The 23,028-nt window shown below is 36.0% G+C and overlaps 1 protein-coding gene across 6 annotated transcripts in view; it reads left to right on the top strand.

The window, feature by feature from the left end:
- Positions 1-23,028, top strand: part of ARID4B (AT-rich interaction domain 4B) — a 98,972-nt gene that overhangs the window by 29,387 nt on the left and 46,557 nt on the right. For 4 of the 6 annotated variants that reach the window (XM_067293476.1, XM_067293472.1, XM_067293473.1 and 1 more), the window contains exons 3-10: positions 1,558-1,668; positions 6,482-6,547; positions 7,140-7,230; positions 12,300-12,379; positions 14,821-14,912; positions 17,557-17,695; positions 21,413-21,492; positions 22,847-22,920. In XM_067293476.1, the coding sequence (XP_067149577.1) occupies positions 1,558-1,668; positions 6,482-6,547; positions 7,140-7,230; positions 12,300-12,379; positions 14,821-14,912; positions 17,557-17,695; positions 21,413-21,492; positions 22,847-22,920 (733 nt within the window). Of the gene's footprint in view, positions 1-1,557; positions 1,669-6,481; positions 6,548-7,139; positions 7,231-11,341; positions 11,436-12,299; positions 12,380-14,820; positions 14,913-17,556; positions 17,696-18,526; positions 18,799-21,412; positions 21,493-22,846; positions 22,921-23,028 lie in introns of those variants that run through there. The other 2 variants (XM_067293475.1, XM_067293477.1) reach the window with 2 other exon arrangements.

Here is a 23,028-nt window from a genome sequence, read left to right as displayed (position 1 = left end):
CAGCGTACCAACACTGTTAACAGATCTTTTTAATCTCAGTTAAATTTGATTGTTACAGAATCTGTAATGGGTATGGATATCTGTTCATGAATATAGTATTGCTCCTTTTTTCTCTGGTGCAGTCATGTGTGCATGCAGAAGGAAAGCATTAGCACATTTATGTGGCTGATTGTCATAACAAGCATAGATTGATAACATTTTTCTAGTATGGTAGAATAGATTCTGTTACATGAAGATGACAGAGGTAGACTTGAACAAAGAGTCGAGGTAAAACTTCATTAATACAGAATTAATGTTGTCCAGTAGCATCTCATGTCTCTCAATTTTCAAGTTTTGCAAAACTTAAATTTCTGAAAAATCATGCATTGAAGAATTGAGGTATATAACTGCATGTCTTTATCTCTGTCCCATTGAGGTTGGAAACAGCCAGTGGGAAATTTCTGCTACTGAGTGGAAACACTTCAGGGAGACACACAGTCTCAAACAGTAACTCTTAAGAACGATGGAAGACTGTTATCCCCGTGTCCTTCCTAGGGAGAACAAGAACATGCCGGAATTGCCTGTTGTGAGCTGTGTGTGAATCCCTGGAGGTGCACAAACATAGTTTGGGCTTAGACAAGGGCTTAGATCTCTCTTTCCAGTCCTTGTTTGGGGCTGCATGGAGACAGGCTTGCACCTCTTGGAAATGTAGCTTGCTCCTGTCACGTGCCACCCCCTGCCTCCCTTCTGACCCAGCTTGGATGAAGTAACAGGGTGAGGTGGTTCAGATATCCAGATTTACCTCTCCGAGATTACACCCCGATTGTTCCCCTTTGAAGGAAGGGAGCCTTCATGAGCCCACCCTGCGTACTAACTGGACCCATTTCCCTCCCCCAGCCCCCACCCATAACACTTCTTTCTCTCTGCTCCCATTTCCTATTTCCTTGTTCAGGTGTCACCTGTTCCTGTGTTATTTTTTGCAGGACCTTTTCTTCCTCTGGGCCCTTCATCGTCTTTGTCCATTCATCCTCTCATTATTCTCCTACTGTACTGTACCCCTCAGTCCCCTCTCCTGGCAAGCATCCATGTATATAATGTATTTTCTTCAAAAATAAAATGACAAAAAGCAAAGTCAGAGTAGTTTTACTTCATTCATAGAAGTTTTTCTTTTTTGGGGGGGGAGGCGAGGGAACCTAATGTCTTCATGAGATGTGTCAAATTTTGGGGCAATTAGAGGAGAAGGTGGAACACTTGGTTGGCCTTCTCCACTGCAACAGAACTGGCCGTCTACCATGTCTTCAGATGGTGCAGAGGTTGGAGGCTTACACAGTGACTTGTTGCAGATAACTATGGTGTCAGTTTACAGTAGCCATTGCATCAGCTTGCTGTTGTATTCTGTGTTGCTGCTGCTGTAATGTACATGTGCTTTGAGGGTAAACTTTATTGGCTTGTTTTGTAATGATCTGTCTGCAGGTAGGAAGACAGTGGTAGTTATATTGCCAGTGGTCCTGTGTTTCTGAGGACTAGGGTGGAAATGTTTGAGTAATTAAAAACCAGTCATGTTCCTTTTTGTTCCAGGCCATCGATGAGCCTCCCTATCTCACAGTGGGCACCGATGTGAGTGCTAAGTATAGAGGAGCCTTCTGTGAAGCCAAGATCAAGACAGCAAAAAGGCTTGTCAAAGTCAAGGTATGTCATTTTCCTGCTAACCCTTCGAAAAAACATCGTTGGTGTTTGAAATAACGTAACATGAAACTTTCTTGTTTGAAGACAAATAAGAGGCTATCTGTTCCTTGAAGACTAGCAGTGCAGCCTTTGAAAGAACAGTATGCTTGTTGTAGGGGTGGGGGTTATGCACTTTTGTTTCCCCCCCCCCCCCCTCGCTGCAGTTGAATAAATACATTGTTTCTTTTACTGCTTTGCCATCTGCCTGAATCCCATATCTGTGCCCTTCAATGCCATAGGCTGACCTTAAAATAATTGATTAAAATATGACAAATGTAGGTTTATGTACAGGAGAATGTTATCATGAATTAACTAAAACTCCTCAAAGCAGGTTTAAGATAGTTATTTTAGGAGCACAGGTCACTGCCATTTAGCAGTGACAACCAGATAATGCTTCAGGAATAAGATGAAACCCTGCTGTCTTCCAATAAAGACTTGGCATATTAAATCCTACAGAATAGGAAGCAGGAGATCTTACCTAATCTTTATGGTGCTGAACTAATGACTCTATCAGTCAATATAAGCCACATGCAGTATAAATAAAAATTGTAGAGAGTGAATAGAAGATGCGTATTTTAACATCTCTTGGAAATTTACTGCATCGTTAGTAGAAATAGAAAGAACAATTTTGGGGCTTGTTTACAAGTATCTATGTATACGTGCTTAGACATATGCTTGTATATAGTAAGTCTACACTGTAAAATGGCCTTACATTTCTGTTTGGATGGTACTGCCCTAAGAGCTTCTAATCTGGGAGCAGGCACTATTTTTCTCCTCTGCCTCTTAACCTCATACAGAAATGTAATGGGGCAGGTTCAGAAGCCCTTTTGAAGAGGAAATCAGAGTGGTAATATACTGCTTAGATGCAACGGAGTTACAATAACAGAATATTTTTTCTTATATCTACTGTAAAAAGAAATGAAAACGTGTACTGTGAAACATGAGCTTTCATTATAAACTATCATGCATTGCTTGAACCTGCTGTCATGCTGTGTCTGATTTTTGCCTATAGCATGTGTAAGGGAGAGAGCAGGTTTTCTCGAAAAGCCCTGATGGGAAGGACTGTTGTCACTTATTTGATGATTAACATTAAGGACAATGAAAAGATGTTAGTCTTAAATCTGACATCTTTAAAAAGCCTTTAGAGCAAATTAGTGGTCTTTTCATTTCATTAGTCATAACTATTAACTGTATCAGCTGGATTATGTTTAACAGCACCATTGAGTTTAAGCTATTAAGTATCTGTATTTAAGCTGTTAAGTATTGGTATTTAAGTACAGGAATTGTATTGTGCCTAAATTAAGTCTTAATTCCTTTCAGCTCCTTCAGAAGACTTTCAACCTTCCTTCTTAGATGGCCCTTTGTACTTGAGAGTGTTTTCCAGTGAGAAGTAGTTTCATATGGATTTATTGCAGCTAGGTCACTGTAATATTTTGCAGAAGGATCTTGAAATGAAATGGGATAGAGCTTTTACTATGAATGGTTTGTGAAGGCTTTGTCTAAAGCTCTGTGGCTCTAAGTTCCTGGGGGATGCATGTGTGCATGTGTTTATCTTTGCTATTTGTTACTGCGTAACTTAAGGTAGTAAGGTCTGCAGTACTGTTACTCCTTTGTAGAGTATTGTGATTTATTTATTTCAGTGTGGTAACAAAATCTATTTACGCTGCCTTTTCTCAACCAAGAGTGTATGTTTCCTAAACATGACTCCGACCCCTTGATTTTTCTCAAAAAAGCTTTTCAAAAAGCTCTTTTCTTGCACATATAGACTTCCTGAGTATTAGCTTTTGGCAAGATTCTTACTATCAGGTTCATTTTGTCTGGAGTTTTGGTCATTTATACTCTGTGTTTATTTTCCACATATTTAATCCCGCGTCTTTTATGCCCAAGTCATCTTTGCATTAGTTCTCTCTTCCTTGCCAGGAAAGTCAGTTAGCTTCACAATATCAATTTTAGCTTGAAGATTCCATTTATGTTTCATAACTAGATGCACTGTTGAGAAAGGAGGAGGATGACAACCATATTTTTGTGGTATAGAATAAGTCACTTTCAGGCAGGTAAAATACCTTTCATTGCTTCTCCTTTTACCCACTTTCTTCCTCTGCTAAATTTTGCCTCTTAGAATATTTTGAGGGGCACCTTAATAAGGTGCTGGTATCACCAGCATAATTCAATAACTTTATTCAATTTAAATCAAGTGCAATGCATTTTTCATTTTGTTATCAACAGATACCTTATTTCAGAGTTTAGTAGTCTTTGGCAAGTTCTGTGTATGCTGCAGAATTTTACATTAACAGTGTAGATACATTGTACAAATTGTCATGGAAAGCAGTAGAATGAACAGAATTGCCTGGGCTTCTGAAAGGTGTAGAAGGCAGTACAGGTTTGACTAAAGAGCCAGACTGTTGGCATTAGAACAATGGTAGTCCACTCCATCTTCGTAGGATCATTTATACCATTTTTTAGAGAGGTATTTAAGCCAGTTTATTTTGATAGTGTCTCCAGGGACACAACCAGCACCATCATCTTCACCTTCTTGTATTTGGATACTCCAAAGAAGTTTCAGAAGAAACTGTTTTCAGTGCTTGGCTTCATTAAATGGAATCTACAGAAGCATCTACTTTATAGAGCCTACCAGGACTGACTTTTCAGGATAGTGAGGAAAAGGGAAATTGCAACTGAATCGAAACAAATTGACCTGCTAGATGTCTTAATCTTTTACCTGAGACAGAAAAGGCTTAAAACCCACACTGACAAATACTGGCATCATTGCCATCAGCTTCAAGAAAGGCAGTAGTGCCACATTGTGTTTGGAGTTTGAATATGTCTATTAATATCTTTTCTTTTTTCTTAATGCATATGCATTATCTCAAGAAGCTAAAATGGTTGGTATCAAAATCTTCTCCTGAAAAAGAGGCAAAGCCACAAGGCATCTTTAAAAGGAAAAGCCATTCTGGAATACAGAATAGCAAGTTACTATGTTCTCCTTTCATCTTAGTACATTGTGGCTGGCACATGGTTTTGGATAGAGTTCCTTTTTGCTGTAAAATAAATAAGATAATTACAGAAAGTCAATTAAAACAGATGTCTCTTAAGTCAGAACTGATATACTGGATATTCCAGCTAAGTGAATAGTGACCACTATGTGGTCACTAGTGTCAGATATTGTGCATCCTAGCTATGAACTTCTGATTTCTAGATAAATCCCAAAGAAGAGAGGAGTAAATATCTGTATCTGCCAGGTTGAATTTCAAACAGTGGCCTTAGCTGTATTAATTCCTACCCATAATCTTTTGTCTAGCTTCCAATTCAGAAAATATGATTTGCCTTCATCCAGCAGATGGGAAGTATTTCCCAGTTAGGGGGACGATGCAGCTCTAAAAAGAACATGCTTTCACTATGTAAGGCTGTGGTTCTGACAGAAGATGGACAAGACTACTATTTCTAGAAGCAGTGCCTCTAAGTCAATGAAGTATATTAGTGTATTTATTTTCTAGTCAGTCAAGGTAGGCTCTCTTCAATTCTAGTTATAGGTGTTGTTCTCAGCTGTTAGGTACTTTCAAGGTTTACAAACCCCCTAAACTGTCCTCCTGAAGAGGCTCAGTAGGAAAATTGGTGACGGAGAACACTGTGTTCTGAGGCAAATTCTGCTGTCACTGTGTTCTGCAGAGAAACCAACTTTGGGCACATTTGAGAACTAAGTCCTCCTATTTAATGTAGGATTACTATAGCTTAGTTACCATTGGACAGCTGAATGTCATGTACATACTTAACTATTGTGAATACTAAATAAAAACATCATAACCTTAGGCCAAACAAGTGTGTCCTGGTGAACCTCAGCACATCGTGTGTGTGTGTGTGTAAAAATGTGCAAATAGGTAATGCCAGAAAGCTCTCAGAGTTGCCCTGAATTTTTAAAACCAGAGTGGAATTAAAACTTTAGGCCCAACTGATAGGGTGATCCTGTGACTTTGATTGTGACCAAGTTAGTTTTCAGTGAAATGAATGAAATTGGAATAGTGTCTGAAATAGTGAATCATACATTTGAATTTCCAGGTTACTCTCTCTGAGGACAGAACATGTAGGATTAGAGACACTGTCAGCGACACAAAAAAATACCCCCGAAACACTTACAGGTTTTACTTATTTTAGTTTTTAAAGTCCAAAAATATAGCAATCTACACATTTATGTCCTGTTATTAGCAACACCTAGGCTAGGCGGACATGAATTGAAAGGCTACAGAATTCTGTTTGGGTTTGTTACTGACAGTGGTGCCCTGTACTGTTTTGTGTGGGTCTTTTGGCTGAAAGTGAGGGAAAAGCTTCTTAACCATCAAAAGCAACAGCAAAAAAAAAAAAGAAAAGATCTGGGGTTAGATAGAGGTGTGAACACAATTTGATTTCAGAGTGTTGAAATATAAATATTTCTTAAAGGTTGTTTATGCTTAGGACTCTTTAAACTTTCTCCTTGTTTGGTACTAGAGCAGAACAAAATCATTTAGAGAACTGCAGAGACATTAAACTTGTTGATAAACTGTTGTTTGTGACTTCCTTTAGAGTTTTGCTCCAAAAGGTTAAAAGTATTTAAAAAGGTTTTAGTAGCCACTAGGAGATTATCTCCCTGTATTTCTAAAATATCTGAATGAAAGGTAGTTTCAGCAAGCTGAATGATTATGGTGACTAATTGCAAGATGAGAATAAGAGACTGTCTACTGACATCTGCATGTGATTATGCTGCTCAATTGTATCAAGTGATTGTCAGTTGAATTATATTTTTTAGGTAACGTTTAGACATGATTCTTCAACAGTGGAAGTACAAGATGACCACATAAAGGGTCCCTTAAAGGTAATACCTTTGTTTCATTTTTGGTAACAATTTGAAAAGCATTCTTTTTCAGTATTTGGCATAAACGTGTATATGCAGAGATGTGTATGAAATGGAAGCGGAAGGCTGATTTTATTACATAGGCCAGATAGTATTGTGGAGCATGAAAGACAATGCTGCAAAGCCAGAGTTAGTATACTCTTCCTTTTTGTGTTATCCTTTTCCTCTGTAGTTAAAGGGGATGCAGCATATAGGCTGATGCAAGCCTCTCTGTTCTTTTCAGCCTTAAAGCAAAGGAGTTTGGCTGGCTCTTTTTCAAAGCAACAGTGACTTAAACTCAGCTGGAGGATTTGATGGGCAAGCCCTTATACAAGAGAATGACATCACTCAAATTGGTTCTTGTTCCCCACCTGCTGGCAGGAAAGAATCAGTTAGTTGGATTATTTTAGAAGAAAGAAGTTTTAAGGGGTACAAACATTTTAAAGGGAAACTGTAAAAGTATGGTGTATATTTAATGAAGTCTTTAGAAATGCACTCTGTTTGCTTCAATACAAAAGTGTTAACTTTGCCTGTTTCAGAAGCTCTCAAATGCTAAGCGACTTTTGTATTTTAGGTAGGAACTGTTGTAGAAGTGAAGAATCCGGATGGAACTTACCAGGAAGCAGTTATCAACAAGTTAACAGATGCGAGCTGGTACACTGTAGGTAAGAGGACTAGTTATGTGTTTGGATAAGATCTTATTATTTAAAAAATGGGCTACTGACCTGTATTATGATTATTATTATTTTTTTGCTTAAGTTTTAAGCATGGTGCAAGATATCTTTCTTTGAGCTGCATATGTTTTCAAAGTTTTTGTTTATAAAATACATGCATATACATCACAAATACACTTGTATGCACACACATACAGAACCAAAACCCACCATGGAAATACTTTTCCTGAGGAATTAATTTTACAAAAAAAAAAAATCCTCATCAAGAATAGTTTCTCACTTATTTTGTGAACTGTAGCTGCGTTTTGGTAAAATGACCGCTTGCATTTCATACTCCTTCTTTGACATGATTAAATAATAACTTAAACTCTCTGCTTAGCTGGAGTGAATGGTAGCCTAGCAGAACCTTAGTTTATGAACAGCAGGCTATAGGAAGCCCCCATGCTTTCCCACTATAGTTATCCCCTTCCTCATTAATATCATGTGTACTTTTGCTCTTTACCTTGTTTAGCTTGCCTTCCGAAGAGAAGGCAGCACATGCTGTAGTTGCTCTGAAGTTCTCCAGATCACTGTTTGGCTAGGTAGTCATTCAGGGGGTTCCATATGTGCTTTCTTACTGATGAGCCTCAAGTCTCATGTGTTCTGATTTGCTTTCTAGCAGCTCTCTACCAGGTGGGCAAGAAAGGCAAGCAAGTAGTTTCAGGGACCACATTTGCACTAGGTCTATACAGTATGTACTTTTAAGTACTATGACCACCTTCTACAGATATCAGTTGAACTAATCTGCAGCACAAGTCATGTGTGTAATGTCTGTACTTCTGAGACTTTAGAGAAAAATAACATTGCCAAGTGAAGGATAAAATTGTGCTTAATGCTTGAACATTTTAAAGAGGTAGGAGAAAACTAGCTTGGAAGACAAAGTTAGGAGAAATTTAATTCTGCCATAAAATGCTTAAAGAAATTAACTCTTAAAAGTGTTAACTGTTATATGTACACTGTATATATGATACACTTGATGCAAATACAGTTTTCACAGTTTATTTTTTTAATAAATTATTGTGACCGTATCTATCACAATATGAAACTGGGACACCAGATAATTATGGAGGAATTTATTAGGTCTTTGGCAACTGCTTCTTAGGTATTTAATATACTATTATTAAAAATTCTGAATATTCTGAAGCAAAGTATGGTCCTTTCCTTTAGAAAAGAAGTGCACTTTTAAAACAAAAAGTTGCAATACATATTTTCTGCTAATTTTAGATTTAGCTCTCCTAAGAGCTGCTGTTTAGGGAAAATAAACAGATTTTTTTTCTTAGTCTCTAATGTGACATTTCAGACTTCTTCACATTATTAATCCATATGCCCACAGGCAAATCTTTATTTCCATAGGTTTTAAATACATGGGTTTACTCTTTTATGCTGTGTACCAGTAGACCAGTCTGCCTTGGGAAAAACTGGTGAAGTGTAGAATGATAACATGTTTTCCATCTGTATACTAGTAGTCTTAAAGCTATTACAGAAAATGTATTGATTCTTAAGAAGTTACGTATTCCTCTACTCAGCAAACAACTGGGACATGGAAAGATGAAAACAAGCTCTTGATAGAACCCTAGCAAGATTTTTGTTTGAGATGCTAAGGGTTGCTGCTGCTAAAGTGATGCTGAACAACCAAGGAAAGACTAAGTGCCGGGGACACATGCTGAACAGATTCTGACCAGAGTCATAGCACTTTTAGAAAAGAATAGAGCTGTGAGTTTAGATATGGCCTTCCAGATAAGCATTACAGTAGATATTTCTGAATATTCTGAAGCATGGGGTATAAAGGCAAGAATTGGAATTATAAATAATGTTTTGGTAATTAAAATAGAGGTGGATCAGATACAAGAGCATTTACGAACAAAATGGTATAGTTGGTGTTAAAATTATGTTGTGTGCATATGTATATGTTTCTGAGAAAGCCGAGGTTAGTAATTCAGGAAGAAGAGAAAGATACGAGTACATGCAGATTAGATTTTGAAGGCAGCTAGCATAAAGTTTCAGTTGTGAATCCAAGTAGATGCAACTGTTGTGAATCCAAGTAGATGCAACTGTTGTGAATCCTGAGCTTGAGAAAGAGGAAGCAGAGATGTGAGAGTTGAGACTGAAAACCTTATTTAGTAGATAAAAGCAGGTCCACCTTGCAGAATTAGTAAAAGCATCACAGCTGATGACTGTGTAATGTATGTAAAGAAGTGACATGGGCAGATTAAAATAACCTTTGTCAGGAGGGTGAACGGAATGGTACTGAAATTTATCTTTACAGGCAATGACGACTCTGTAGATCTGAATGCAAGTCCTGCTTCAAGGGATAGTTGTCATTACCAAATTTCAGAATTAGCACACTTAACCAACAAAGTTATCTAATGTTGTCCTAGTGCTTGTTGAGAAGTATCTAATTACTTATATCATTAATGGTTTCCTGAATAAAATTACTTTGACTCAGTCAAAAACTTAGTGAAGGGGCAGACAGCTCTGAAGTAGTACCATTCAAGAAGTCATTGCCTATTACCATTCATCCCAGTTCAGAAGTAGCTTATAACATTTAGAGGAATAACCATTTTGGAACTCCTTGAAACTGTTTTAAATGTTAAAGCATGCGGAGGGTTGCTTTAGGAGCATCCCTGTATTTCTTATATTTGTAGGATCTTGTTTAAAAGAGAAATCATACATGACTTTGTTTATATGCTTTTTTATAACTGCTACTTTTTCCTAACTAAAGTTGGCAGGAATTTATTATTATTATTTTAACTAGTATAACCTTTTAAAATCTGTGTAAATTTTAACATGGGCATGGTATTAATAATACACTGTGTCGTTAGCTTGTTTGCTTGTCCTATAAAAATTTCTCTAAAACCACAAGATCTGCCAGTCCTGCTAACTGGATACTATTTAGTCACTAATATAAACCTGTTTTTAGAAAGGTTAAGTGATATTTTTAGCATAAAACTCAATAGTGTTCAGTACAAAAACAAATTTCATATGATTGTCTGCTTTCCTAAGTATACAGAATCTTACATGTTCAAAAATCCTTCTACTCCCTTCTCCACTTTTTGCATCAGTGCATTGCTTTTTCTCTCACAATTTTTGTGAGAAATGCCTTTATTTACTTTAATCTTTATTTTTATTTCATTTACATTTCCCTTCTTTTTTTCTCTCCTTGCAGTTTCAGGATAGGTATTTTAAATGCAGTATGCTTTGGTGCTTCTGCTCAGTAGACTATTTTGAGGATGTTTCCTTAGACTAAAATGTCATATGTGTTAAAGCCATATGTGCTACACTGGCCACGCAAGTGTCTCAGCCAGATGAAGCTATGCCTTTGAATATATCCATGTTATGGAACATAATTAAGAATCCCTCTGACAGAAAAGAGACCACAAGCAGATTACCCCATAGGTAGGTAGCTAGGTTATGTATCCTAGCTCTGAATAGGTTTACCCTTGTTGCAGTCAGCTTATCCTTTGAAGAGGATAGACACTTAAATCCCTCATTATATAAGGAGACTCAGCTGAGTTAATTAACACAAGCTGAATTAGAAACCTGCTGCTTTCTACTTCACTTAGCCAAGGGAGGGCTTAATTGCATGTTGACCACTTGAGATGCAGCTCAAAAAATCTATGTATTTCCTGGTACAGTTGTTGCCTGTGATACTTTTTCAACAAATTTTCAAGTGAGAGAAATGCATCTGTAATTGATATTTTATACTATAATAATTGTTGATTACTAGTTAGTGATAAAACATGCACTAGGGAATGGTGTTAGAAAATGATAGAGGTTTTTTGTTCATTGATAGTACTGGATTTTGTGTAGGGATGAAAAATTCTCAAAATTGGGAAAAAGACACTTTGATATAAAATAAACACTAGTCAGGAATTTTCCTGTGCCTTTTTGCTTTTTGTTTATTTCTTTAATTAGTAAATGTTAAATATAGAGCATAGCATTCACAGTTTTAAAGTCAGATGACTGAAAACTAAACTCTAATCTTGCAAGGTGCTTCTGCTGGTTGATATCCTTCCTTTTAACCCTGTTATTTTGGCCCTTGTTTGTCAAAGGGTTACGTATCTTTAGTTTTCTTCCACACGCTTGAATTCTAATGAGACTGAGTGAAGCAGGCTCATCAGTACTGTTGCTTGACAGAAGAGAAGGCCTGAATGAAGGTGAAAGAGAGATGAAGAGCTTACTGAAACTTTTACGCTAATATCAGCTATGCTTGGTGGGTTTTTTATCCCTGCCCGCAAAAGAGGAGACTCTTAAAGCTCACTTAACGTTGGGAACAAGAGTATGATTATTTTTACTTTTTGTTTGTTTGTTTTCTGTTCTTATATGTAAAGGATAAAGCATGTAGCTAGAGTCAAATATGTTATGAACTTGTTTTCCATTGACCTCGTTCAGTTTCTGGGGACAGCAGAGCCTAGTTATAACAGAGGTAACAGAAAGCCCAGAAGCTCTGTGGTTCTTCTCTTACCATAGCTGGTCTTGATAATTGTCTGAACTTTGAACTTAAGCTGATATTGCTGTCACTTTATAGATCTGTTAAATGAAGTCAGCAGAGATAAAAGACTAAACTTTCAAATGGCATCAGACTGTAACTGTTTTTTCAGACATCCATGTTTCTCCATAGCAAGCATAGCTTCCATTTGAAGATCATAGGAGTTCTGGTTTTGGGATATTTCTCAAAAAATTAAAAGGTCTTTTAAAATTTATTTTGCAATTCTAATTTATGTGCATTTCTCTTTGCATCCTGATCCATGAGTTGCATGTACTCAACTGTTGATTGCTTAAGACTCCATTTAACATGTATGCAAGCATGGAGTAGCTACAGGGAGGCAGGAACTTGTGTGTTTAGTGGTTCTGTGCAGCTGCTTGACTGGATATGCAGTAGTATGCAGGTACAGCTTTAAGGGCTGGCTACAGGAAGGTATTATCTCATTTCTTTCTGAGACCTAGAGCAATTGCTTATGAATGTCCTGATTTAAAAAAAAAAATTCTCTTTTCTTCCCTCCCCTCTTACCTGGTGACAGTATTTGATGATGGCGATGAGAAGACTCTTAGACGCTCTTCCCTGTGTTTAAAAGGAGAAAGACATTTTGCTGAAAGCGAGGTAATTGAACAATTTTAATACCATTACTTTTAATTTAGATTAAAAAACAAAACAAAAACAAAAACCACAATATTTTTAGTACCTCAGTCTTCAGGATGTTATTTATATCCATGGTAGTAAAAATGGTGGTTATGTAAAATGCGGTCTGTGGGGTCTAGCTTATTCTTTTTTAAACCAAGAAATATGATTCAGCTTCTCCAAACCACGCAAGTTAAAGAACAAAGTTGGTATTTCGTATTTTTCTTTTTCATATCGTTTGTGGTTTGTAGACTGTATAGCACCTAGGTAGTTATGTGATTGCTGTTGTTTATGCTGTACATGAAACTTATCTGGAAGCGATCATTGGAAAAAAATCTCAGTACAGTACATGATGAAAGTTAACTTGTATCTTTGAATGTAATGATTTTCTGTTGGATTTTAGGTAAATGATCAAATTTAACTTGTAAATATTTGTAATAACTGATAAACTTGAAAAGTCAATACTTTTTTAAGGCAAACTGTTAGTTGCTGTTACCTGTTAATTTGAACACATCAATATTTTGCAACTAATTTAGTGTCTTAAAGATGATTTGCTCATTCAAGTGTGCAGGTATTTGTAGCAAGTTTCAAGTAGTTGAAATTCAGAATGAGATTTCTTCCTCATTATGTAAGGTAATCTGGACTGATGGAAGGACTTGCATAAACATATTAGCTTTCTGGAAAGCTACTGAAGAAAGTTTTCTGCTTTCTTATTCTTCACATATTATAGTCAATGGAGCATGTTGTCTACTTACTGCATTCTTAGAAAGGTTCAAATACCTTCTGGAATGGTTGTATGTAAGTCCAGGTTTAGACAAAACTAAAGAAGAGGGCCTGAATTATAAGCCTAAATCTGGATTGAAATATAAATATTCTAGTTATAAAAGATTGTATTGTTCCTCTGATTAGCACCTTGTTGCTAATGATGCTCAACACTCTTGAAAATTAGACTGCTTCTGTTCTTTAATATTTTAATATTGGTTCATGAATGTTACTTTAGTAAAGTAGGGTTGAAAACTTTAATCAAAATCATTATGTATATTGATCTACTTCCCATTTGGCTGAATGAGAGTCAGTCCAGATTATTTTGTCAGGTTCAAAGAAACCTTATATTCAGGTGACACCTACTTTTCGTTTTATCATTGTTCTTTTCATCTTAGCTTTTGATGTCTTGCCGAAAGTCACCGATAGGCAATTGATTGTCACCAACACTCAGAGATGCATGTTCTGTATTTTTAGTAATTAGCTCATGCTGGTATAGCTACTTAGCAGGGAAAATTGCATCTCCTGTTTCTTTTGCAATTAGAGCTATGCCACGTTATAGTTGTCTTGTTCCAATGTTGCTTTAATTTCACTTCTGTCTCTTTATGTTTGTGGAATCTGTTATGGTATCCAAAACACTCATAAATATTCATGTATTTACTTTAAAATTTAAAAAGCTGGTTTTATTATCTGTATTGAGTTCAGTTCTGCCTGATGCAGGATATTTTTGAGATTCTGGTTGGTGTTTCACACCTAAAAATTCCTAGACTCCTGAAAATAGCAACTCGGAGAACTGTAATTAGAATGAACATGTTTATTTTGGAAGGCTATGTGCCTTCTTTCAAAGAACAAGAGGTGCTTATACAAAAACCCTTGTGTCCCAGCAGCCTTAAAACTTAGAATAATAATCTTTTAAATATGTTACAGCAGTCTAATAGAAAGAAGATAGTGGAGGTCCATGAAGTCCTTCTGTTGATGTTGTAGCACTCTTGCTGTTTGGAGAAAGTTTTCTTTTTCTTTCTCTCCCTTTCCCTCTCTCTTTCCCTCTTTCTGTTTTGTTGCTAATATCCAATGTAGTACCCTCTTTAAAATTGTTTTAGAATCTCTCTCCCTCATATCTAATTATATTTTTCTTAATAATTCATAATTTGCCTTGTTTGCTGATTCTGGCTTATCTTGCTGATCCATTTTATAGGGAACCTTTGTTCATTTGCTGTGAGTAGGTGATTGGGTGTTTAGTCCGATGGTAGGACAGAGGTAGAAAATTCATCCTGTAGAGATGAAATATCCCAGGACAGCAGAACATCTGATTCTTAGTTCTCTGCCCTTGGATAGTCTAAAAGCAGCACTTCGGGGAGAGAGTTGTGTGTGTTGGATGAAGGTTAATTGTCTGGGGGAGGGAAAAAAAGTGGTTGCTTTTAAAAATTAAAGCGGTCAGATCTGTGCTGTAATTGTGATATAATGAGAAAGTCTCACTATTAACAAAAAAAAAAATACTTTAAGCAAATCGCATGACTTTTTACATTTTTGCGAATAACTTATACCAAGTAAATATATATGTGTGTGTGTGTATATATATGTATATATACCAACTTTTTTTGTGTGTGTGTATATATATATATAAAAATATATAAATAAATACATATATTTTATTTCAACAGACATTAGATCAGCTTCCACTCACCAATCCTGAACATTTTGGGACTCCTGTTATAGGAAAGAAAACAAACAGGGGAAGGAGATCCAATCATATGTAAGTTTAATATCTTTGTCTGTGCTCTCTGTATTAATTTCTAAAGTTTTCATTATGATATTTTTTATTAATTGTTGTATATTCAGGCTTCTAGTATTAAAAAACCCAGCGAGTTATATGAGAAGTGTTGTGTAGTGCTTAGGCTGAAAGTCCAGTTTTCCCTGTATCATTGCATGCAAGAATTGCATGCAACAAGTCCTCATTTAATCTGTAGTTAAAACAGTAGTAGATGTTGACAATGGATTTTTCTTGTTTGTGTGTGGTTTTATTTTTTTAAGCAAAAAAAAGAAAACGGCATGCCAAGAAGAAATACAGTTTCTGAATACATCTGTTATATTTGTGTTGGACTCAAACTAAACCAATCTTTCTCTGGCTGATACGAGGTTTTTGTAGTAGGTACTAGAATCCTGAAGTAGGCTTTTGTTTTTCCTTACAAGGTCTCTGAAGGGCTTTTAGAAATGGATGAACAGTATTATGGTTTGCAGCAAAGCTTATTGATTAGAAAAATGAACTTCAGAGGTAGTGACTTTATTTCCTAGGTGCCCCAATTCTTGATAGTTATGATCTGGAAAAATCTGTATTAAATACTCTGATTAATTCTCTCTCTTTTTTTATGCTAGCAGCTATATGGTGAGCATAAATTATATAATTTGTCAGAGTAAGCTGACTTTAACCAAGTTATTGCACATGTAGTATTGTAAATATTATACAAAATCATCCAGGAAATGTTCATTACTTTGTGTTATGTACTCTTTGTTGCTAGTGCTAGTAATGTCACTCTGTACTAGGAATGCTGGCTGAGGAAATTAGGAGAAAAGCTATGTGTAGTGCAGTATTTTTTTGTAGCCTCTCTTATATATAAAACCTTTCTTTTCAAAAGAGGATGGGGGAAAAAGAGGTAAGTGAGGAATGTCCGGTTATTTTGAACTGCAGAATTGATCATGTGGTTCTACTGAAATGTTGTCATCTTGGAAGGCAAATAAAATAGTTTCCATTGTATTGGAAGGGAATAACTAAGCACAGTAGAAATAAGTTCATATCTACAACTTCAAAAAAGGGAATTATAAAATCTTTTGTCATTCTGCTATTTATTTATTTATTTTCCCAATTAGTAAGATTGCTAATCACTGAAGTTTTAAGAAATGAGCTCAGTTCTTCAGAAAGCAATAGTTCATGGGAATGAAATAGAGATCATCTTCATTTTATATAAGGGGGTACTTAATTGTTTAAAAAAATATATATGTATATATATATGTAATTGTCTTGTTTTTAATCTTTTGAGGTGGGAAGGGTCATGCCACACTCAACTTTACTCTTTCCTGCTCTCTTTTGACAGCTTGAAATAAACATTGTCCTGTGTAGTTCTGAATAATATGTAGAGGCAGCATAAATTCGCTTGAGGATTGGTTTGCTGATTTGTGATGTATTGAAGGGAAAAAAAAAAAAGGACTACGCTGGCATATAGCATGGACAATGTGATTGCAGCTTCCTTGGTGTCTCTGACTGTGCTGTTGTCTTCTCTGTTTCCCTAACCACACAGGACACTGTTATGGCAAACCAGCATACTGTTATTTTCTTATTGTATGATTCATACTGACCGAATTGAATAAAAATGATGAATTGCACATATACTGCAAAACTAAGCCAGGTTGTGGCCTCTCTCTTAAGAGAGTCCTGCTTTTCTATCTAGTCCATGACTTCTTTCATTTTCCATGGGAGATGCAGGCTGCATCCTGGGGTTTGAGAAACTTTCATACTATGTTTTAAAAGAAATTGTTATTTTAAAAAAGGACTTTAGGGAAAAATGGTCCTTTTAGGAGCACTGTAAATGACCATGTAAAATTGTGGTGGGGAAAATGAAACACAGTAATTCACCTTAGACCATAAATCAGGTGTCTTTTGTTACACAAATGCTAACCGTGAGTCTTCAGTTAATATTCAGCTTTATACTCAAAAGTAGTTATATGAAAAATGGAAGATTGCTTTTAAAATTCTGAATTATGTGCTCATTGAGAATACTGTGTACTTTCTAAGAACTAACCAACAAATTCACTAGTCCAAAAAAAAAAAAAAATCCAGGTGTGCTAAGCTTTTTAAAAATCTGTTGCAGGTGGTCATAGTTGCAGCAGTATTGTATGTTTAGACTCCTCATGTGGTTAAAACCAGATGTAACACTGTGCTAGACTGGAACAGTCAAAACAATGAGCTGGAACCTTTATAATTGAGATATATATGCACCTTTACCTGTGTGTTTATATTCCAGCCCTTTGCTCAATGTGAAATTAAAACTGAGTCATTGGAATGTTTCACTGGCCATTTTTAAAGAACTGTTTTAGGTTTAATAGAGGTTTTTTTCTTTTCTATTCACAGCTGATGTTTCTCTTTCAGGGATTTGTCCTTTCTCAAAATAGCTTTGTATTCTGTATGACAGATGATAGCAGACTCATAGAATATGACTGTTAGAATAACAGCACAGAGAGATTGAGAGGAAAAACAAATCAGTTTAGCTTAATGTTCGTCCAAAAGGCCCAGAGACGGTTACAGTTTTTTGTTGTTGTTGTTAACAATTAGCTTTGGATCACCTGTAATTCTAATAATTAAGAGTTTTGAACGGTTGAGTTTTAAATCTTCTTCTGTTGTTTAGTCCTGAAGAAGAATCTTCATCCTCTTCTAGCGATGAAGATGAAGACGATAGGAAACAAAGTGATGAGTTATTAGGAAAAGTTGTGTGCGTGGACTGCTTCAGTGTGGATAAAAAGAAAGCCCTGTGGTTTCCAGCCTTGGTAAGAGTTTCATATTTATTTATTTTTGATTTTGTAGAAAGTTCCTTTCTTTTTCTAGGCACCAAAGAAAAGCGTTTTGTATTTTTTTTTTCTCTCCCTTTTTGGTGTATTCATTTGTCATTAATAGACATAATAGAATTCAACAGTATTAAAGAAAATTTTATATATGTAAATATGAATGTTTGTTTATCAAAAATCATTGCTAACATGGCTTTAACTTTTTCAAATGGCTAGTGCTTATTGACCTAGTTCCAGCTCAATAGTGTGCTAAGAAGTGTTACCCAGCCAATGTTTGAGGGCTTTTTTCCTGTGCTATGTGTAATTTTTCTGAATTACCAAGGTTCATTAAGGGAGAAAATACAAGAAGTGCAAAGAGAAAGTTTAACTAAGTAATCTTATCTTTCTAGTTTCAGTGTAAGCATATTTGATAATCAAATCAAATACTACTTTGCTACTATGGTAGGAAGTAGAGAATTGCCAATAAATTTCCTTTAGAATAATGCTGTAGTCTTTTAGTACAAGTCTCCATCTTCCTTTGCTTTTGTTTAAAGAAAATAAAATTTTTAACAATAAGCTTCATTTAGTGAAACATCAATATTAGTGTAAGGAACGTATATGGACTCTGGCTTATATGTTTGGAAATTAAAGTATTTTCATATGTGGTACTTACTAGTACTATGGATTTTTTTGCTGAAATGTTTGAATCATTCCTCCCTGGTAATGAAAGCTGCGGTACTGAATGTTTTCTATTATCTAATTTCAGGAAGGCTGTTGTGCTCTGCTTTTGAAAAGATGCCATATTGTAACATTTAACACTTCTTAGTGCATGTGATAGGCTCTCAGTCCCAAGTTTCTACTTGCCACCTCCTGTGGCAGCCCAGTGGCTTTCCAGCAGAACTTTTTCTGGAAAAATTGGTGGGAGAGAATGAATCATTGAAGTCCCTTCTACAACAAAGGAGAGGGCGGAATAATCAACAAGGAGACATTCACGCTAGTGAAAGATGCTGTTAGGAAAATCTTTCATTACTAGGCAAGAGTATCAAGCTCTTTCTTTACTGAAAGCTGTCATCAAGGCTGATGCAATGTGGTCCACCTTGTGGTTGGTAAGGGTAACGCAGTGCTTTTGAAGTGGTCGGTTGTACTGGCTTGAAATGTTTTTTATAAGTCACGTTGTTTGGTTAGTCCTGCTGGACTCGCACATAGCTGATCAGCAGTTCCCATGGCAGCCTCTCTAGTCATATTTGGCTTGTGTGTGACTGTAGTGCTACTCAGGATAGCTGTGGGCAGGACCTTAAAGGTTAACCGAGTTGTTTGCTTACTCTCCTCAAGTACAGTAAAGGCACGTGCTGCTCTTTCTTTGGCTTTCATTTGGAGATTGGAATAGCCTGTTCCTCATGGAAGGTTTTCTGCGAATGAATGAGAAGCAGCAGGGGGAGAAAATTACTTTGACCGTGGAATTTAAGTCTGAAATAGCTTATCCTGGACCAAGCATTAGTTTAGTAATCAAATTTATAGCTCTGCAAATAAAAATGTCATATTGCATGCAGCTTGAGAGGTTGTGCCAAAGAGTAGCTTTATGCCCCAAATAGCTCTTTTTTTCCTGTAGTTGTTGCCCTCCATTCTTTTAGATAGCAATTCTTTACCTTGTAAGCAGGGATCAATCTCTGCTTTATCAACAAAGTAATTTTATTTTGTTACTGAGAAATTTTGGTTTAACTTTATTTATATTATGGCTAATTGTAATTATGTGAATGATGAAATGAAAATACAGGCTTAATACGCTGAAGAACATGTATCCCAGAACTACTTTACTTGGTGTTATTAATGATACGGTGTACAGGTACACTTTGGGTGTAAGCACATGGAGGACATTGTGCAAGTTCTTCATGTGAAGAGAAGTTCAGAGATTAGTCTAAACCTTTATAGTGAAGAACAGTCAAGATTAGAAGTGGAAACTGAATACTCTGGATATCAGTCCTATAACCAGATACACTAAGTCATATATTAATTTAGAACTGTAGCGGCTTAAATTTTGTAAAAATTATGCTTAGGACTGACTGTGATTGAGTGCTTTGGTTTAATCCTGCATGCATGGTTTTTCAGAGCAATAGTTAATTGTAATAATGGTAGTAATGTCTGGCAGTTGCTCCTCGTGTCAGAATATAATTAGGTAAGCTTTATGGTATTGCTTAATTTTTATGTGTACTTAAGGCTTTTGAAAGTTGCAGTAAGGAAACACGTTTGCAACATTTTCAGAAACTTGAGCTTACATGGGATCATATCTCTCCTCCTCCTGTGATCTCACTGGAATTCCTATTTTGCACAATTGGTATCTGTGATATTTTGGAGCATGCAGAACGGTTGCCTAGAGGAAATTTGATTCAGGTAAAATTGAGGTGATACTGCTTGATATAAGGCACTAGAGGAGATTGTGGAAAACTGTTTTTCCAACTTCTGAATGGATTTCTGATTGCTAAGATCTTGATGCTGCCAGTAGCTAAAGCCAAAAAGTTTTTTTTCCATCTTAGAGGAGATTGCACCTGTTTCAAATGGGCGCGATCATCAGTGTCTTTCACCTTGAAATTAAAGTACTGTAACAAACTGTACATCAGACTGTGTTTTAATTAGGAAATTTTATCTTCGTAAGATAATTTCTTAGGAGGTTGTGGAATGCACAGAATTTGGAGACTTAGGCTGTTAAGGCTTATTTTTCTTGAGAAGCATATTTAGCCTATGCTCTGTGATATGCAACTCTGTTCTCAAATCGATTGGAGCTTTTAACTTTAACCTCTAAAATTCTAAATGGCTGGTGACTTCTTTAAGGAGAAAGCAAGCCATCTGTTGCATGGTGTCTTTGTGTGTTTGGTGGAAAAAGTGGGATTGAAAACAGCTGGGGTAAGAAAGAAGAGCTGTTTGGCAAGATGTCATTAGGGCTGCAGTTGTGTGCAACTTTGGTGCCTTGGGAATTCATAACAGCCAGAAGTTTGTTAACTTTCAGGGTCCTATGTAAGTCTTGAGTGAGGAGAGATGAATGACGGAGAAGGCTACTTTTCTGTTCTAGAACTTTAGAAATTCTATAAGTAATGCATTTTTGTATTAAATCCCTGAAGTTTTATAATTATGACTTGTATACTAGTTTAACAAAAACTTAATAGCTTTTAAAAATCCAATGAATTAATAGTATATTGTCTTAGTGTTAGACTTGATTATCTACTCCTTGAATTGAAGAGCCTATCCTAGTACATATTTTATGAATCCTCTGTTTTAAAAAAAATAAAAATAAAAATGCATTTTATAAATCCTGTTTGCCATTCTTTGTGAAACTGTGGGTTATGACATCCTTGCAGTTTCTGGAAGTTTTTAGAAGAGGTCTCTTAACTGTTAGGTGGCATCATTTGGTGAAAGTTCAGTTCTTTTTAGGTTGAGGAGTAGAATAAGCTATAAGGACATGACAGGTGCTTAATGTTTGTCAGGAGGCTGTTCTTACTGATGTTGCTGGCAACAGCTCAGTTCCTCCAGGACTGAGCATAAATTCCTGCATTCAGTAATTCAAGGAGGCCTTAACTCCTGTATTTTGAAGGAACTCAAGTTGCTCTCATCTCAGTGTTGCCTAAAAAGAAATGAGCCCAAAAGGTTTTTGAGAAGCAGTGTTATATACTATTACTATGCTGTTGTTTGTTTTTCTTGCTAAACTTTGCTCTTGTAATATTTTTGCAGGTGGTTTGTCCAGATTGTAGTGATGATATTGCAGTGAAAAAAGACAATATTCTTGTTCGCTCTTTCAAGGATGGCAAATTGTGAGTAGAAATGTAGAGGTTGCTAATTAAAGTGTATACGAGTCAAGTGGAAGGTAATAAGAGATATGATGGATTAAATGCTTGTAATGTCAGTTAGTCCAGCAGGCTTCTGCCAAGGCTTTTCTAAGGTTTAGAAAACTGTCAAGAGACTATACTGTGACAAAATCACCCTTGACCTTTGTCTTAATAACGGGATGTATAAATCTGTCTTGGTTTCATTGTTACAACTGTGGCAGACAAAGATATTTTGTGACTTTGAGAACAACTTGATTTCCTTCCCCCTCCCCTGCTTTAGTTACAGAGCACCACTTTTCAGAGATGCTGCCATAGGTTTATCCAGCCACAGAAAGGGGTGTGTGTGTGTGTGTCTGTGTGTGTAATACAGGGAGAAACAGAGAATTTTTTTTTAAAGTAAGGCATGTGCCTATCTCAGTATTAAGCTAGACTACAACTGCATGTAATCATCTTTTCTGAAAAGTTCTGTAATACTACCACTTAAAATAAGAAAGTAAATAAAGAATCCTAGAAACACCAGACTATGAGATTCACAACAGAATAAGGAACTTTGTGTTCTTAAACTCATGTCAGAAAGGGGGTTGATGGATGACAGTAGAATTTTTTTGTTCGTCCAGACTTTAGTTTTTATTTTAAAAGCTGCAACTCTGTATTCTGCTTGGTTCAGTTTAGCAGAATGCTTTTGCCAAAAGGATGTTGAAATATGTAACAGTTCCATTGTAGTTTAGTTCCTTACTGACTCTAGGATATCACTTTACTAAATTGACAGCTATTCACACTGATTTCACGCTGATCAATGTTGCTGGAGAACTATACCCACCTTAGCACAGCTGTAGTTCAGATTGGTTTCTTTGGGTATAGTCACAACAGAGAGAGGAAAAATTGATTTGTTTTTTAATTCAGAAATCTTTCATACTGACAGTTTTTTACTAATACCTTTTTTTTTTTTTTCCCCCCAAGATAGGCTTTTGTTGTTTTGGGGTGAGTTGTTACTTGCTACATTAACATGAGGTTTTTATTAAGGAATATATATTTGGGAGATTTCAAAAACTACCAGTTAGTGGAAGGAGAATGTTAGTGGAAGTCAGTTAATGAATGGATTTGTATGGTCTCTCCAAACGTTTTTAAAAGCTTTGTTTTTAATCCATTAACTGACTAATACTGTACTGGACTATAACATTATAAAAGTGTCAAAGTATTCTTCACGGGCTTCCTCTGTATGTTTAGTAGCTCTGTCATATTCTTAATGATCAGCTCTGTATTGTACTATTAATTTAGCTTAAAAATCTTTTAAAATAGTATTTTAAAAATATTTTTCATTGTTTTCTAAATTATCTAGTGTTTCTGTGCCAAGAAAAGATGTTCGGGAAATTAGTGAAACTTCACCAAAGCCTGACGCTTTGTTAAAGCAAGGTAAAAATAACTTTTCAGGGGAAAACACTAGTGCGTGTGCGCGTGTGGATTTGGATTTTGTTACATAGACTGTACCAAATGTTTGGTAGATTGGTTCATGTCTTAAAA

Source organism: Apteryx mantelli, chromosome 3 (genome assembly GCF_036417845.1).
Source record: "Apteryx mantelli isolate bAptMan1 chromosome 3, bAptMan1.hap1, whole genome shotgun sequence".
Lineage (NCBI taxonomy): Eukaryota > Metazoa > Chordata > Aves > Apterygiformes > Apterygidae > Apteryx > Apteryx mantelli.
The sequence above is the reverse complement of the archived record's forward strand: the minus strand, read 5'-3'. Positions and strand labels throughout refer to the sequence as shown.